Source organism: Hibiscus syriacus, unplaced genomic scaffold (assembly GCF_006381635.1).
Source record: "Hibiscus syriacus cultivar Baekdansim isolate YM2019G1 unplaced genomic scaffold, ASM638163v2 tig00110562_pilon, whole genome shotgun sequence".
NCBI classification, from domain to species: Eukaryota; Viridiplantae; Streptophyta; class Magnoliopsida; order Malvales; family Malvaceae; genus Hibiscus; species Hibiscus syriacus.
The window spans coordinates 295,502-314,885 of NW_024062783.1; the positions used below are offsets into that span (position 1 = coordinate 295,502).

At 32.9% G+C, this 19,384-nt stretch overlaps 1 protein-coding gene and 1 pseudogene across 1 annotated transcript; both read left to right on the top strand.

Annotated features, from left to right (window-relative positions):
• The first annotated feature begins 5,632 nt into the window (after nucleotides 1-5,632).
• LOC120132398 lies at nucleotides 5,633-8,388 on the top strand (annotated as a pseudogene).
• Nucleotides 8,389-10,183: 1,795 nt separating this feature from the next.
• On the top strand, nucleotides 10,184-15,471 carry LOC120132399. Its single transcript, XM_039149165.1, has 4 exons — nucleotides 10,184-10,405; nucleotides 10,732-10,876; nucleotides 15,103-15,204; nucleotides 15,365-15,471. The coding sequence occupies exons 1-4, from the start codon at nucleotides 10,184-10,186 to the stop codon at nucleotides 15,469-15,471; spliced, it is 576 nt and encodes a 191-aa protein (XP_039005096.1).
• Nucleotides 15,472-19,384: the final 3,913 nt, after the last annotated feature.

The following is a 19,384-nucleotide window of genomic DNA, read 5'->3' on the forward strand; positions in this document are numbered from 1 at the left end:
ATTTTTCGCAACCGTTATTCCATCAATATAAAATCACATTATAAATAACATGAAATTATAAACAAATTATACTATCAAAATCCAACTCGTAAATATAGTACAAATAAATAATAATTTAATTTAAAACATGTCTTCAAATTCAAAATCACAATAAACCGAGCAGTATTATCAAAAGAGTTATCATTATAAAATCCGATATTTTTAAAATAAGGTCCATGTCACCAAAATAAAGTCAACTTGCCAGATCAAAACATTACAATCTGATTTACTTCAAGAGATATGTTGATCCTCCAAGTGCTCGAACCAAGGTATTTAACCAACATTATCTGAAAGGGGGAAAACATTTTCAAAATGTGAGCTAGGCTCAGTGTGTCCCAACACTTTCATAAAATCATAATATGTACAAATCATAGTCCAGTAATCTCACAAATTCGTAAAAGAGTTTAACTTTTTGAAAATCATAGTTTAAACCCTTTTCTGGTACACCATCAGTATTTGCCAAAATTATTTTCCATATAGCTTACTTTATGCACATAGCAAAAAGAAAGCCGACTTAAGGATAGGCTCTGAAGCTTGTATCCTTAAGCCCAAGTCAATAAGTCCATATAGCTTACCCTAAGCACACAGCAAAGGAAAGCCGACCTAATGAAACATCTTGGGGCCCTCAAGAGTCACATTAGGCCCAGTTAGCTTGATCAGAGCTATTCCATCGTAATTCAATTCCAAAATTCAATTGCACCGTGACATAAATTCCATAAATCCAAAAACATGGTAATCATATACCATTTCAAAACAAAAATTAGATAGCAGCCATATTCCATAAATTGTCACATTAAATTGGTGCATCCATAAAACAATAACCAATGAATTCGGTGTACCACATATTAAAACCAATAAAACAGTTCAATAATAAGTAGGGAACACACCTCGACAATAGATTCAAATAACAAATCTACTGATTGTTGGTTTCACCACGCTCTGCTACAGTTTTCGAACGGGTGAATACTGGCACACGTGGTTTAACTGATCTAGAAGAGCTGGGTCGAGCTGTCGAACGATCCGGAGAGTCTCTTGTACCTTCAAACAATAATATTTATCAGTCTCAAATCCTATTTAATTGTTCAAAGCTAAACTTCTTAAGTATATACGCATTTTTCGGGTTTGACTATCAATTTGAGGTATTTCGAGTCTGAATTTGGCCAAACGGATTGCGGAATCGGAATCAAGGCGTCGAAAAACATAAAGTATGACTTTTCGAAAATTCAAATTCTTGGTCAAAGTCAAAGTCAACCACTTTGACAGTAGATTTGGAGACCTTCAGATTCGAATTTGACAAAACGGACCACGGAAACGGATTCGGCACGTCAAAAACTATCAGGATAGGTATACTCGGAAAAGATTAACGGTCGTTTAATGCTCGGTCAAAGCCATTTTAAGTTTTGGTCAAAGAAAGTCAACGATCAACGGTCAACGGTCAACGGTCAACGGTCGGGTCGGGTCGGGTCAACGGTCGGGTCGGGTCGGGTCAACGGTCGGGTCGGGTCAGACCGATCAACCCGGTTCAGACCGGTCAAACCGGTTTGAACCGGTTGAAACCGATCAAACCGGTCAGAACCGGTTGAAAACCGGTTAAACCGGTTTCCAGCAGCCACTCGCCCTGCGGCGGCGCGTGAGGCGTCCTCCGGGGCCCTAAAAATCCCGGAAAAATTTCTAAAAATTATTTTGAGCGATTTCAAGATACTTACAACGATCGGTTCAAAATTTTGAACGGCGGAGAGCTCGATTTCAAATCGGCCGAATCTTTGACTGCACCACCTCCTCACGCGCCGCCGTCTACGGTGGACAAGGTTGACACCGGTGAACTCGGAATGGCACAAGGAACACGATGGTGCGGGATGTGTCGTAAACGGAGCAACGATCAGCGGTGAATTTAAGATTTCATCGGCGATAGAGCTAACAAAACCGTCGCTACTTTGACTGGAAATTCCCGACGTTTGGCCGCGTTTCGCTTCAATTAATTTGAAGGGTTTGTTCCTCGCTCGATGATGAACACAACGGTGGTTTCAAAACAACGATCGGAATTCGGACGGCATTTGGATCGGACTTGAAAATGGAGGTGTGAGAGGAAGAAAATTGAAGAAAATCTTTTGTGTTTTCTGATTGAAATCAGAAAACACGTTAGTTATAACAAACTTGCCGATACTTTTAGGAGAAATTCAGGGCTTGGTCCCTGAATTTCCTTTACTTTGAAAATGGCATACAAGTTTTCATAAATTATACTTTAGTCACTTAATTTCACCCATTTTCACAATTTACCTCCAATTTCAATTAAATATTATTTTGAAAATCGGGTTGTTATATTTTATTATAAGTATCGAAACTTTTGAAATTTAAAAGAGAATAAGTTATAGCATTAATAAAGTGTCGATACTTTATAAATATGTATCGATCCAAAACAATAAAACAGGTAAAACTATGACAAAACCGGTCTCGAAATGACAAAATCGGTAAAGCACTATCGGATATGTTGAAAGTGTCGATACTTTATTATAAGTATCGACACTTTTGGAATTTAAAAGAAAATAAGTTATAGCGCCAATAAAGTGTCGATACTTTATAAAAATGTATCGATCCATAACAATATAATAGGTAAAAATATGACAAAATTAGTCTCGAAATGACAAAACCGATAAAGAGCTACCGGATATGTTGAAAGTGTCGATACTTTATTATAAGTATTGACACTTTTGGAATTTAAAAGAGAAGAAGTTATAGCGTCAATAAAGTGTCGATACTTTATAAAAATGTATCGATCCATAACAATATAACATGTAAAAATATGACAAAATCGATCTCGAAATGACAAAACCGGTAGTAAAAAAGTGTGCTTGTATGGTCATTTTTATTTCAGAATTTTTATTTTTTTAATACAAAAAGTTTGATATTTTAAGCAAACCCAGTAAGAAATCTACCATGTTATAAGTTTCTCAAAGAACAAAAACTCAGAAACAGACATCTCTCAATACAAACTTATGATATACTTTTATTATCTCCATACGATAAAGTTAGGTCAGTTTTAGTTTTATTTTTTTGTTAGGATTTTGTGTCATTGAAACTGTTAATTGAAGAACTCAAACTGGTGCACGCATAAGTGTCGATGCATTTATGAAAAGTATCGATCCAAAAAATATCGAAATCGATAATTATTATGTAACAGGTAAATTTGCAATGTAACCGGTAAAAATATACTGGTTAATTAGCAAATAGATTTACATTATGTATCGACACTCTTTAAATATGTGTCGATACTTTTTCCCAAAATGAAAGCACAACGAGGTGCACGCATAAAGTGTCGATACATTTAAAATTGTATTAATCACAAAAACATCAAAATCGATAATTATAATATAATAGGTAAATTTGTAATGTTACTGATTTAAATATACATGTTTAGTTAGAAAATAGGTCAATATAAGCGTTACATATTACAATATATAAGCGCTACCTAATATATTATTATACTTGATAATATTTTTGGTTAATAATATAATATAACAAATCTAAATTTTAACCGATCACTTATTTAATAGGTCACTTATTTTTTAGTCGTTTTTTTAGGTGTCCACAGCAGAAGTTCTCTGTACAATGAAGCAAATTTAATTTTCTAAAATGTGCTTTGTTCCAGTTACAATCCATTGGGCTGTCATCATCATTCTCTTGTGTCAAGGCAGCCCCCTCGCTTTCAACACCTACTTCCCTCTCAGTTTTACCTTAATTTTCTTTTATTTTATTAGTTTTCGACATATTTATAATAATGTCTTTTCTTGATTTCTTCAAAAGAACATATGATTATCTATATTTTTCTACTTTCAAATCAAGTTTTTTCTATTAGTGTTCTTCTTGGCCTAATGTTTTACATTATTTATTCGTTGTTTGTTTTTCTTATGCATGATTTCTTCATTTGTTTATATATGATATTTTGTTAGTTGTCGGATATTTGTATAGAAAGAGATTGCAGTTAAGAGAATATCGATTTTTTATTTGTCCTCTTTAAATATTCTTAATATTTTTCTCCTTTATCTTTGATGTCTGAGGACGTTAGAATGATTTGTTTTTGTATGTTGTTGTCTCACTATTTATATTATTATTCATCATGTTATCACTGGTCGTTCATCATCATATTTTACTTATATTTTACTTATGATAGTCTTAAATGTATTTGTCTAGTATGTATTTTGTAAGACGTTGTTGATGATAATTCATTTGACTAATGAATATACCATAATTTTACTTTAAAAAAATGTTGGGTAAAGTACACAGATCAATCATTAACTATGAGGTATTATTTTGTTGAGTCTCTTAATTATTAAAAAATATAAAATAATTTCTTGATTATATGACGTTATTTTATTGAGTCATTCAATTATTAAAAGTTACAAAATGACTATTTGACTATTCATATGTTTCAAACTCTCTTTTAAGGTTAATAAATTGGCAACCGTCCGAACTATACATTAACTTGTTTACTAGGATATGATAAAATTTGATCATATAACCATTTGATTTGTATTTCGTGGATTCATTCTCTATTTACATTATGTTGTCGAGCCAGTGCTTAAAACATTATGTCATCTAGTCAGTTATTGAAAGCAACAACAGTGCCATTTGACATCATTAAAATATGATTTTATCATATCTTAATCAACATGTTAACGTCTAACTTAAATTACCATCAATTTTTAATTTAATTTAGTACTAATTTTAATTTAATTTAATAAATTTAATTATCTAATCATATATAAACACGTGTCACCATTTTATTAGATATTTTTAAAAAATATATATATATAATATTTTTCATCCTATCAGATGGCGACACTTGTCACAATCGGGTGAAGGAAAAACAAATTTCAAAGAATTGAGAGAGGGGGATCAAGTCTGCGACATTTAGACGGAAGGTAGCTAAACAATCAAATGCCATTGTCACGGGGCGGTCCGTGACACCATTAAGATAGACCCTTCGTTTGTGGTCTGGTCTATACAATCATGTATAAAACCTATATTGAGGTTGCAAAGCAAAATTTATTCGTTGGTTTAAATATAGATGAATTTTATCCAGAAAATTAAAGAATGAAAAATAGCCATTCAGGGACTTGAACATATGCAAACTATATAATTAAACAATACCAACACCATTGAAGCAAAATTTATTCCTTGGTTCTTATGTGAATTTTTATATATATACTTGAATCCCAAATTAATACAAGATTAAAAATAAAAATAAATTTATTTTTTTATATTTTTAAATTAAATTTAATATTTATTCTTTTTATGATTATAATTAAGTGATTTTAACTTTTATATTTGAGTTAAAAAAATTCAAACGTATTTTTTTATTCAATATTTATAAATTTATAAATCATAAAATAAGCACATCATATGATAACAAAATAAGTGTTAAAATATAATTTAAAATCTAAAATATAATTTTTAAATACATCAAACGTATTTTTTTATTCAATATTTATAACTTTTACTTTTGAGTTGAAAAAATTGGTATAAAACATATTTTTCCCTTTAAATATTATCATTTAACATTGTTTATAATTTCAAAAATTATTTTTAATAAGTAATGGGAATAGGTTAATTTAAAATGATTGAAGCTTGAAGATAATTGATTATACAATCTATTTGAATATTTTTGCATCCAACAAAATTGACAATCGAACCTGATAAATTGATATGTATTTCATATAAAGAACACTTTTTAATATTAATTTTAAAAAAATAAAAATCTTTATTTTCTTTTTTTTATTCTTGTGTAAACTTAAATTTAAAGTAAATATTATAAAATTTATCCATATTTGAACCAATAAACAAATTTTGCTTTGTAATTTGAACATAGGTTATATACATAATTGTATAAACCAAATCTTAAGTCTTTAGTAAGAGGGGTGAACTTAGGAGGATGGTTGGTTCTAGAAGGTTGGATAAAGCCTTCTCTTTTTGAAGATATTCCTAATGCAGACATGCTTGTGAGTATTTTAATATATATATATATATATATATATATAGGTATTTTTTAAAAGAAATTCAATAAATAATTTTGATAATACGTTTTTATGGATATTGAAAAATGTAGGATGGAACAGAGGTTACTTTCAAGTCAGTGAAACTGAAGAAATTTGTTTGTGCTGAAAATGGAGGTGGAATGGACATTTCAGTTAACAGAGATTCTGCATCTTCATGGGAAACTTTTACTGTAAGATGCCCCCACGCATGTTCTTGTTATATCGATCTATAGATATCTTACGATTCGTAAGTTCGTATTCGGCAACATAATTTGTTGTCTACCACTTGCTCGTAATGCAGTTATGGAGAGTTACTGAATCCGAATTTCAATTCCGCGCCACACAAGGCCAATTTCTAACGTGTTACGGTAACGGATGCACGGTGTCCGCAACTGCAAAATTGGCTTCCTCGACGGAAACATTTCAGATCGAAAGAAATAACAACGGTCGAGTTCATATTAAAACAAAGGGTGGAGCCTATCTGCAGGTATTATACTCAATTCCTTCATGTTTGAGTTGATCCATGGCATTTGAAGTAGTAAAAGTTGATGTGAGTTGTTTTTGTTATATTTTAGGCTACCATAGATAATCAGCTGACAGCAGATAACCCAGGAAATCCGGGGTGGGATGATAATGCAGCCGTGTTCGAAATGTCGATTGTAGCAAATAACTTGCACGGTGATTATCAGCTTGCTAATGGATACGGATACAGCAAGGCGAAAGAGGTTCTCGAGGTACTGTAATCACTTTCTATGCTATCTATTTCATTGTTGTTCTCAAGCTAACGCTTCTTTGTCAATGAAACTGCAGACATATAGAAGAACTTTTATCAATGCAGGAGATTTCGAGTTTTTACAGAGAACTGGAATAAATACCGTACAGATTCCGGACGGCTGGTGGATTGCATATGATCCAAATCCTCCCGCCCCGTTTATTGGAGGAACGTAAGCAGCTCTTCTCATGGGCACAGTAAGTCCTTATTTCGCTTCTCTTTGTTGGAATGCTACAATTTGAATCTTCATTACACTTGATAAGTATGTTGAAATTTTGATGCAGGACCTATAAGATAAAGTGCATAATCGACCTTCATGCGGCACCCGGCTCCCAAAATAGGCTGGACTATATCAGAATCGGTTTCGCAGACATTGCATGTCATAAATTTTCTAGCTTCCAGGTAACTCCCAACAAGTTATCGGCTGGTGTCTGCGGATTTGTGGCTGCGTAAAGTTTAATCCCATTGAGTCGTCTTGTTTGTTGCAGGTAGCTGCATCAATTCCATTGGATATTTTAGTTCCATATTATAAACAAGGGTATGAAATCGTGCGGAAACACTCACCGTCAGCGTACGTGATCGTTTGCCAAAGAATTGGCAATGCAGATCCAATTGAACTTTATAAGGGTGATATAGGTTCCCACAATGTAGTGGTAGATTTGCATTACTACAACCTCTTCGATCCGTATTTCATCACCTTGAGCCCTATCGATAATATCCAGTTCATTTACAAGAGCAGGGAACCTCAGGTACAAGCTCTGAATGCAGCAGATGGTCCACTTGTTTTCATCGGTAACTCTATCAACTTAGATCATGTTTTATGATTCTGTGAGCTTGTATGTGTGTTATCAGTAGACGTTTTCCGTGCTTCCTAATATGGTTTATGCGTTTTTGTTCGGTTTTGGTTTAGGCGAGTGGGTGAATGAGTGGAATGTTACAAATGGGACACAATCAGAATATCAAGACTTTGGGAAGGCTCAATTAGAGGTGTATAATGCAGCTTCCTTTGGTTGGTCTTATTGGACTATCAAAAATGACAGAGAACACTGGGATTTTGAATGGAATATTAGGAACAACTATCTTCAATTCAGTAAATATTCTAAACCATATTTCAGATTATGTGAAGCACCGTATCCGGCATCCGTACCCGAGTCCGTTCTTGAACTGCATGTGACATACGTTCTTGCAGGTAATTCACAGAAGAATATTTTCAACAGACTATTATGGCTTTTACTTCCCTTGGTATGGTTCTATTGGTGTTGAATATCATGACGAACGGCATTGCTCGAGACTCGGATGCGAAGAGGACGATCGTGCACAGTTTTTTTAATTTTCTTTTCCATTTCCCCCCTATTTTTATACTCACTGATACGTCAATGTTACGTTCACTGCTTCAGCAAAACAACCATTTCATTCATTTTGGCAAAATTGGAAGCCTAATAACATAGTTGGAGCAGAGATTATCCATTAAAAAGAAGTGTTCATTCCTTTCAAAACAATGGCACTGTTTGTAACTTAGACTAAAAAATGAGTGTCGTTTATGGGTATATGCGAGTCTAACCTAGGTATTTTCATATATTTTAAGAATAATATTTCTATATTTATGTCTGAATATATGTAATTGAATTTATTGAGAATTTAGTGGTAAGTTAAGGATTGTAGGTTCGAGTACATGTATTTGTAGGTACAGGGGATGCACTTGACCCCTTAGGAGGCAAGTTTATACCTATTATTTTAGACAAGTTCTTAAATATAGTTCGATATATTATAGGAATGAGTAAAAAAAATTGCATACCCATTTTATTGAAAAAAGAGTATTAAAAATTTTGAAACCCATTATTAATTTTTGAGATACGTTACTTTCTGCAAGTAGAAGATATAAGAGTTGTTGATGACTTAAAAATATTTTGAACAAACGATACTTTGTAACTCCCTCATATTTTTTAGAATTATCTCATATTATTAACAATTATATTGAGTATAATTGTTAAAAAGTTGAAATGATCAAAATTCTTTAAATTGAGACCGAAATGAAAGAAAAAAATATGGACAAAAAATATAAAAGAAAAGTTTACGAATTTTATCTAAAAATAACAAGTGCACGTGATGCGCATCGAATATGCAATTGCACTAGCTAGGTGGCAGTTAGAAGTGTAAACTAGTCGAGTTTGAGTATTGTTAAGCTCGACTCGATTAAAATATTTGTAAGCTTAAAATTATCGAACTCAACTCAAACTCAAAATAAAAAATTGAAGCTCAATTCAATCTCGAACCCGAAACTTAAATACATAAGAACCTTATATATATATATATATATATATATATATATATATATATATATATATATATATATATATATATATATATATATATATATATATATATATAAAAAAACATATAAATGTTAATTTTATTAACAATTTAATTTAAAATTTTAAAATATTATTTTTTAGTAGCTCGCGAGCTTTTTAAGTCGAGTATCCAGTAGCTCGCTTTAACTTGTTAAGAATTCAAGTCGAGTTCGAGCTTGAGTCGAGTCTATTATATATTGATCGCACCTTGAGTGAATCAATTTCAAGTAACTCCCGATCTATCTTATCACATTTATAATTATGTTAACACTAACCTATTTGTATTATTCTTACGTTCAATCACTCAATAAATACACATTTAAAATATTATATTTAAATACAAGAAAACTTACATATCTAAACAATATGGGCTAATACATGTGTATCATTGTCATCCTCCGGCTCGACTCGTATTTGTGATCATGTAATTACGTGTCTTCGACATATATCTTGTGCGTTCTCGACTCGTGTTTGTGATCGTACAATTATGTGTCTTCAACATATATCAAGCACATTTATTAATTTTAGATAACATTCGTATAATTTTATTTTATATTTCTTACCTTTATTTTTCTTTCTTTTTATTTTACCTCAAAGAGTTATAATCTTTTTGTGTCACATAAACAGAAGACTATGTTATTTTTTAATCTAATACATTTTGTGCCACGAAAGTAAAAAAAATATAAAAAAAATCTTTCACTTACCTGAGATAAGAAAATGCCAGATCAAAAAATAATTTGTTCAGATTATAAGTTATTTATAAATGAGGTATATTTGAATAAAAGAAAAGCCTATAATCAATTGATAATCGAAATATAAAAATAAAAGTTGAATCACTAAAACTAAAAGAGACTGAACTAAAGTGACTACCAGTAATGTAGTTTAGAGATAACATAAAATATTGATAAGACATGGCTCCACTATGTATCCATTCCTCAACTCAAGGAATCAATTATGTTTTTAGCAAAATAGTTAGCATATAAGAGTGAATGGTGGGAAATCAAGTCCAGAGGAAGAAACCCAGAGTTCTATGCCTCCTTGGATTCAGAACAAGCGGTGAAATCCTGAAGAAAATGATAGGAAAATGGCCTGAATCCGTGCTGAGGAACTTTGACTTAGATTTTCTCGACGGTTCATATCCTGCAAGAGGAAAATCCGACGTTGAATCCCTTTATGATCCACCTTATTATCAATGGTATCAAGTCAACAAGGTTTGATCTTTCAATTTCAACATCTTATTTTTTTTTCGTGATTGGATAATCTCCATTTAAATGAAACATCAGGTTTTTTTCCTTTGTTTTTTTTTCAGATTGAGCGTGTGCATTTTGAGGAATGTGTTGCATATATTAAGATTATATGATTAAACATGGTCCCTTTATGGCCTACTGGGCTTTTCCCAGGTAAATGATTTGATGCTTGAAATCACTGAAAGGAACCCTTTTTCAGTTTTCTGATTAAAATTAACGATTGGGTAATTTTATGGATTTCAGGGTGGAATGTAAAATTGACTGATTTTTGCTTGAATTTTGATTTGCAGGGGACTGCTTTCACCAAAGTGCCGAAGATAAAGTTTGTGATCATAATATCAGGATTTGCACTTCAAGAATTGAAGTCCGTGCCACCTAAATTGCTTTCTAATTTATATTCGGTTCCAATTGACTGCCCTTCTATTCATATCATTGGCAAGTTTATGAATCATTCTTGCAGTTTTAATTGCTTCATTTAGTTCTATTACATTTTGGGTAACGAAAGTATATGTTACTCGAACTCGGTGCGGGCAGGCGTCTAGCAAGGGATGTGCCCATCATGAGTATGTTCTTAATCTTTTCAAAATTTTCATGTATTTGGAGAGTTCTTATAGGATGATATTCATATTCTGTCTGTGTCTGACATAGATGCCGGATACGGATCCTGTAAGAAAAATCGAGTCAGGAGTATATAGACTAAAGTTACTTTTTCGATTTCATTGATCTTGAGCATGCCAGACTAAACCTGCTATGATACCATAAAATATTACAGTTGTTATTGTACAAATATTGGCTGACTAGAGCTATGTTACTCGTACTAGGGTATTAATATTAGATTAAGATATGTTCAATTTTTTTCTTCTTCAAGTTTTGCCATGTATTTGGAGTTTTTAGAGAGTTTTTCCATGTATTTCATACAAGTATTGGACTTGGGTGCTTTAAAATGAAGAGTCTAAACAACATAGGATATAAGACCTATAAATCTCCAAGTTTTACCAGTTTTCTGGCAAATCAACAGTATATTTTTGTCCACCTCGATGAAGTCTTAAACATCTGGATACAACAAATCTTGACATAAGTTGTAACATCCCAATTTAGGGGCTAAATTTAATAAATTATAAAGTGGTGAATTTAATTGGTATTTTTGGAAGGAATTGGGGATTAAATTGTAAAATTTCAAAGTTAGCAGACCGTTTTAAGAAGTACAGGAAGTTTGGTGACTAAACTCATGGTTTAGCCATTTTTATTATGAGTTGAATTATAAATCCCCGTTCCCGTATGTTTTCTGGAAAATTTTCTAGATTTTCCCCTTCATCAACCCTCCTTCCAACTCTGATCTACTCGCCGTCCGACTTCCGATCGACGAGTCGAAACTATCATCGTGTTCGTTGTCGAGCGAGGAATAAAACCCCTCAAACCTTTCGTCATGAATCGTCTCCGTTCGTCGTTAATTTCAGTCGGAAGTATCGTCGGTAATAACTCTATTTCAATTGGTTTTTCATCGATTCACGACGATCGGGTCATCCGTTTACGACGCCTCCAACACCATCGTGTTCCTTGCATCGTTCTGAGTCCGCCGGTGTCATCCTTGGTCTCCGTCGACCGCGGCGCGTGAGGAAGTGAAGCGGTCAAAGTTTCCGATTCGTTGAAATCGAGCTATCCGCCATTCAAAAATTTGAACCGAGCTTTGTAATTATCTCGAAATCGCTTAAAATAATTTTTAGGAATTTTCCGGGAATTTAGCACTGTTCACGCGCCGCCACTACGCGTGGGGAAGAAAAAAAATGACCGGTTTGACCGGTTTTGCTCTTGTTTTGACCGGTTTTGCTCTTGTTTTGACCGGTTTGACCGATCATATCCTGACATTTTTTGATGTTCCAAATCCGATTCCGCTATCCGTTTTTCGAAATTCGAACCCGAAGGCCTCAAAATTGCCGGTCAAACCCGTTGACTTTGATTTTGACCAAAAATTTCAAATTTCCGAAAAGTCATATTTTATGCTTTCGACGTCCTGAATCCGAATTCGAAGTCCGTTTCGCCAAATTCGAACCCGGTAAGCTATTTTTCACTGATTTATCACCCGATTCGATCCGTTTATCGCAATTAAGCTCCGTTTCTGATATAATATATGTTGATATGTATCTGAGGAATTATTGGAAGTTGAATTGAAGATCAAAGGCGTTCAAATGGAAATGTTTGGTCTCATATGTGTAATTAATGAAGATCTACACTAGATACGAATACGGTAGAAAGTAGATAACTGAATATGGCTCAGATGACTATTATAAGAATTTGGAGGCCAGTTGAAATTAAATTACAAGTTCTGGAATTAACTGATAAAAGAATCAACAATGGATTGTCGATTATAATTTATCTCATTAAATGTACTTAGATGATAAATTATGAGAATATTTCGATTAGGTAAAATTACGAAATTACCCTTATATTGGAAAATAACAAGAATTGTCTCTGGAAGTGGATTAATAAATCTGAAAAGAATTATTGACCTGCTAAAACTATTGATGTGCATAAGAAATGTTAGTTTTACTTGGAAATTATGGATAACCGGTTTTTAACCCCAAGAAGGTTTATGCTAGATACTAGAAGTCTTTTAAGAAATCATTTCAAGATCAAAGAATGTTCGAGGAAGCAATTAATCATAGGATCTCTATATTATATTATTTTCGTTAAGAGCTAATATCGAAATTATCTGGTTAAGAAATTACGAAAATGCCCTTGAGAGATAAAATAGTATGAATTGACCCTGAATGAGAAAGTACTTTGAGGATTTGTACTTAACTCGATTAAGTACGAATTTAATTGTTAAGATCATGTCTTTGTACAGAAAAATTCATGATATTATGTTTGTAAAATCTGAGAAGACACTTGACCCGAAAATATTCGAATAATTAGTAAATACTTGAAGAATAATTTATCGTGGGTATTCTGTTGTCATAATTGTTCGAAAGGACTGAAGTAAATGATAAGATTTAATTAAATAATAAGACCGGGTGGCAGGAAAAGATTGAAATACCGTAGATCTGTAAAATGACCAAAATACCCCTGTAATGGAAATGACCCAAGAATATCACCAAGCTCAGGAATGATTGGATATCCTCAGCTCTGAAATGAATGCAATAAAACTGAACACCAAAATTATCAAAATACCCTTTTGGCCTATATTAAGTAAATGTATTGGATTAATTAAGGAATCCAAATAAGCATAGGTGTTGGACTACCTTTAAAAGTTATGGAACATAACTTAAGTGAGCCGATCAACCTTAATAATATGTCAGTACCTGAACGACATAGATATTACTTGAATGCATGTTCGTCTACTCAAGTTTAGCTCAATGATAATTTTGGAAGTATTCAGCTCAGCTCAACACTAGATCGTATTCAGTACTAAAAATTGGATATTTGTTCGACAAATCAACCACGAAGACCAAACTGAACTGAACGGAAGTACAATATGTATCTGAAATTCAGAAACGTCCAGAATTACTCTGGAAAATTCCGAAGTAACTAGAATAGACTTGAATGCTAAATTAACTAAGTAACCTCAAGCACTAAGGATTAAGTAAGTGATTAGGTTAAGCCTGGAAATTCGGATGAATTTACATGATGTATCGCCCTTATGGAACATGAACTACAAATCAAGCACGTCAGTATTTCATGATATAGTGGAAACTTGGAAATGAAATAGAGACCATTGGAATATCTATTCAGCGATGATTCTGAAGATGATCTATGGACAATAATTTATGGTATTAAAGAGTAAATACCCTAGAAGGAAAATGAATTGACCAATCGACATAGATTGTTAAGGTTCTGAATCTTCGTTCTCAAGTTGTTCGATTATCCGATCAATTGACATGGATGTAAAGGATTCTGAATACCCTTATGATTACGTATAACTTCTGAAAACTGTCCGAATAAGATATGATCCTGATAATTCACATTCTGAATAACTGATGATTCTGTCAGTTAATGAACTCTTCCAATAGTGATTCTAAATTCCAACATTCTATCGACATACTGAAGAACTGTGTTTCTCTGCCTGATCCAGTCCCTCTAAATAATATCCATAAAACTCTGGTGTGTTCCCTACTCACATGAATATTTTATCTGATTTTCGATTTGAATTCTGATCTGATACTTGACATGGATTCTGATCTGATATCTGACATGGATTCTGATCTGATACTTGACTTGGATTCTGATCTGTTACTTGACCTAATTTCTGATATGATACTTGACCTGATTTATTTTTTGATTTTTGATATATCCGTTTACGGACGGAAAATGTTTTAATTGGGGGTATTGTTGAAGGAAGAAGTTTCGCAGGTTCCTCGGCTTTGTGCTCAGGGCCTTATATGATGTTTTGAGTTGGGTGTATGGTTCTGGGGAACCTACACATGTAAGGAAGTAAGATCCAGTGAAATCACATTTTGGTTGCAAAATTTGCATTTTTGTTCATAGGAAACAAGTTTAAACTTTTTTTTTCTGTATGGGAATTGTCTTGCATTGCTGATAATTACTTGTTTATCACCTATATTTTCTTTCTACTCGATGTTTGATCCCGAAACGAAAAACAAGAAGAGCTAGTTTTAGGACTTGTAATTCCTCCATTCTCTGAAAATGTCAATTTTCTTTTTCAGGAGAGAAGGATTTCCTGAAGGAACAAAATTACAAGCTAATGAAATTATTTGTGAATCCCTTTCTTATTCAGCATTCAGTAGGGCACACCGTGCCAAGACTCGGTAAGTATTGCTACCCTGAAACCTTTTTCCTGGAAAACAAAAAGAACCCCGACTTAGCTCTATGCTTCATCTCTGAATGATCAAGGTCGTGAATCCCATGCTCCGATGCTCGTGTATTTTCTCTTTCTTTTTTTCTCATTTTTCATTTTAATTGTAACAGATGAAAAAGACCTGGAGAAGATAAATAAGTTAATGGAGAAAATCCAGGAGATGTTTATGTTTCCACAAGAATTGCAGAGTGGCTTAGGACTAAAGTCTGCATTATAGGTTGGTTGGTTTTCTGCCCATATCAGATGAGAAAATAACATGGGAATTATTAAATCACCATCACGATTTGTATAATCGATCATCATTGAATTGATTTTCATTTATTCAGGAAACTAATGGGTTTAAATCCCTTTGTTTCAGCATTTTTGTTTGTTCGTTCGTTTGTTTTTTGTTGAACTTCATAAACTCATGGGTTTAATCCCTTTGTTTCATCATTGAATTGATTTTCATTGGTTCAGGAATGCTATATTATTATTTTAGCAGTCAACATGAAATTTCTGACCTAGGCTCTGTTTTCGATTGAGCTAATTTATCTTTAACAGATTTATGTCACGGTACCATTTTAATTAAAGGGTAAATTCATACATGGTCCCGTTTGTTTCTGGTCTATCTTATTCTGAAAAAGAAATTATTTAATCACTTATGTTATCAATCCGATGATTTACATGTTATTAAAAAGGTTTCATTTTAAAATTAACTCTTGAACTTTCAATTTTTTTATTTTTTTCACTTTATTCATAAGAAACACTTAAAATCCTTTTTTACAAAAAGAAAAACATATATTCTCTAATCTCAACTCTAACCCTTATATTTTCTGTTGTTATCGCTTCCTTCGGTTGTCGTTCGATTTCTCTTTGCTTTACCAACAGACCGTGACCACCCTAAAGTCACTCATTGTACATGTCGTGCCTAAGTTCAATAGTCAAATTAATATTTTATTTAAAGTTTATGATTAAATTAATGTTATGTCTGAAATTTAGGTGTTAATTTAAAATTTAAACAATTCAACTAACATTTAATGTCATTAAACTAACGAGAGCTAATAACTCAATGATCAAAATAAGACAGATAAAAAACAAAAGTGATCAAAACATAATTTTTAAAAACTGATGACCAAAAAAAGATAGATTTAAAACAAAAAGGACCACCAATAGAATCATCCTATTGTAAATTAACATATTATGTGAATTAAACATCCCCTAAATATTGAAAAGGCATAATATCAAAATTAATCCCAACATTTATCAAAATGATCATTTTGGTCCCAATTATTTTTTGAAACATTTTAACTCCAAACGTTTCACTTTTGAGAAAAAGCTCCCTCTATAGATTAAAAAAATTAGTTAACACACGATTATCGCTATAAAATATGAGCATTTTTACCTTAAGTGAAACGTTGAAGGGTTAAATGCCCAAAAAAATAAGGATATTTTGATAAACATTGGTTGACTAATTTTGACATTATACCTATTGAAAATATAACGTTAAGTTTTGGTTCTATTTTGATTATTGACTATTAAAATAAAAATTAGTTGGCCTCTCGATTTCAAGGCTTTGCCTTAACTAATCCAAATAGATCCCTGTGCGGAGATTTTCTGCATACACAAATACTCAAACTCGAGACATTGCTTAAGCAATATCAAGATGTTTATCACTTGAGCTAACTCCTGTTGGTATTGATTATTAAAAAATTAATGATAATATTAACATTATATTTTTCTAATGTTGATATGACATTACATTATGATAATATGTTAATATTACTATTATTTTTTTGACGAATAATCAAAATAAAAATATAATATAATATTAGAGATAATTTTAAAAAATAATAATTACATGATGAAAACAAAATCCGAATAATAGATGGGTGAGTTACCTATTAAAAGATTCAAACACCAATTCAATTTTATTTATTTATTTATTCCTAAAAAATAAAAAAATATTGGGTGAGTTACAGGCTTACAGCCAGAAAAAGAAAACCCTAGGGAAGGCACCATTAATATATAATAGAGAAAATAACCTCAGTGGCAAAAAATGCCTTATAATATACGATTTTAACCAACTTTTTTTTGGATTTGCCAAAATGACCAACAAAATCGCAATGCGAAATAAATATTGCAACGCGATCTCCAGAATTGCAAATCAGTTCCCAGAATCGCAATGCGATAGTACAAATTAGCATTACGATTTTCCAGAATCGCAACGCGAATATGAAAATCGCAACGCGAACATATAAATCGCAACGCGATTCTGACTATCGCAACAAGTATCCGTAAAATCGCAACGCGTATCTGTAAATCGCAACGACAATACGTAAAATCGTAACGCGTATCCGTAAATCGCAACGAGAATACATAAATCGCAATGCATATATGTAAATCGCAACGAGAATACGTAAATCGCAATGTGTATCCGTGAATCGCAACGACGATACGTAAAATCGCAACGCGATTTTTAAAGCGCCATTAGAATCGCTACGCGTATTTTATTTTCAAATTCCAAACACAAATATTAATTATCGGAACACTGAACCGTCCACAGTATATCCCGTAATCGCAACTCATAACCTAAAACCTAAAATCACAACTCAGTCTCATCTTCATCTCTCACTCTCTACGGCGAAATCCGTCCCCATCTCCGAAGATTTCCGTCCCCATCTCCGGCGAAATCCCTCACAACCATTCATGGTCAGAAATCCCTCACAATCATTCAGAAATGGAAAATCAACCTCCGAGGGTTAGTTTTTTTAATTATTTTTATTTTGAAATTTTTGCATTATTTTAGGTTTTTCATATTGAAATTGATGATAAGTTTACTGGTAATTTTAATAATAGATTAACCATTTCACTTAGATTTCTTATTAAATTCATTCGATTGCTGCCAATACTGCTAAACTGTTTAGTCTTTAACCCTGTGAAGTTAGTATTTGTCTTTGTTTTGTCTTTTGGTTGAAGTAATGCAATCCATTAAAGTTTCAATTTGCAAAAGAAGAATAGTTTCTAAACTTAAAATCGCAACATGAAAATGAAAATCGCAACACGAAAATGACTATCGCAACGAGAGAAATGAAAATCGCAACGAGATAATCGCAACGCGAAACCAAAATCGCATTGCGATTTTCATTTTGCGTTGCGATTCTCTCGTTGTGATTTTCATTTCTCGTTGCGATTTTCATTTCAACCAAAAGACAAAACAGTGTTGCAAATTTTAGTTTCAAGAATAAACTACTACTCTTTATGTTTATTGTTTTTGGTATATCTTCACTGTGTAGTTTTTGGTATATCTAACTTGGTATGTTTATTGTTTTTGTAGAATTTTTTTTCGGATTCATTGACATTAAGGAATAAAGTTAGCCTAGCCACTACAATTGCTTCGAAGCTTTCACCTGCACAAAGAAAATTGTTTGAGGAAACTTGTTTCGGGCCATGGCTGAGAGTACAGTATCCGGGTGGAGATGCTAATTTGACCCATTTGTGGCTTCAGACCATGACTAGAGATCTACCCGACAGTATACAACGTGGTGATGAAGAGATATGGTTTCATTTTCCACCGGCGTATACTTGTTTTGGGCGGAAGGAGTTCTGCTTAATCACTGGTCTACGATTCGGACACGATGATATAGGCCAGTACACTCGTCATATCACCCGCCCATCATGGTTATCCTGGTTTTTTCCTAATGAGTCAATAGAGAAGCCGAACTTACACGTCGACGACCTAAAGAAATTGTTTAATAAGAAAGATGGTTTTACTCGGATGAATGACGTCGATGGTGTCCGAGTATGCCTTCTAGTACTTTTGTATGCCGGCTTTTTAGGCAGAGAGGCCAGACAACCTATTCCTCAGGAGCTAATATTATTGGTAAAGGACCTAAATGCATGGAATCTGTTTCCGTGGGGTTCGTATATATGGAAAGCTACATGGACTAAGTTGTCGTCTCCCTTTGATGACCGCAAAAGTTTGCGTGGCGATGGGTCAAAATACACTTTGTCAGGCTTTGTTTGGGCCTTTAAGGTAAGAATTTCTATATAATGTTTTCAAAATTTATAATTAATTATTTAACAATTACTAATGTTTGTTATTATATTGTTTGTAGATTTGGATATTCGAGGCTTTCCCCAGCATGCGGATA

Coding starts and splice junctions, on each gene's coding strand:
- LOC120132399 (XM_039149165.1), top strand. CDS start 10,184: ATGGTGGGAAATCAAGTCCAGAGGAAGAAACCCAGAGTTCTATGCCTC. Junction 10,877..15,102: donor CCCTTCTATTCATATCATTG/GCAAGTTTATGA, acceptor TTTCTTTTTCAG/GAGAGAAGGATTTCCTGAAG. Junction 15,205..15,364: donor GCACACCGTGCCAAGACTCG/GTAAGTATTGCT, acceptor TAATTGTAACAG/ATGAAAAAGACCTGGAGAAG.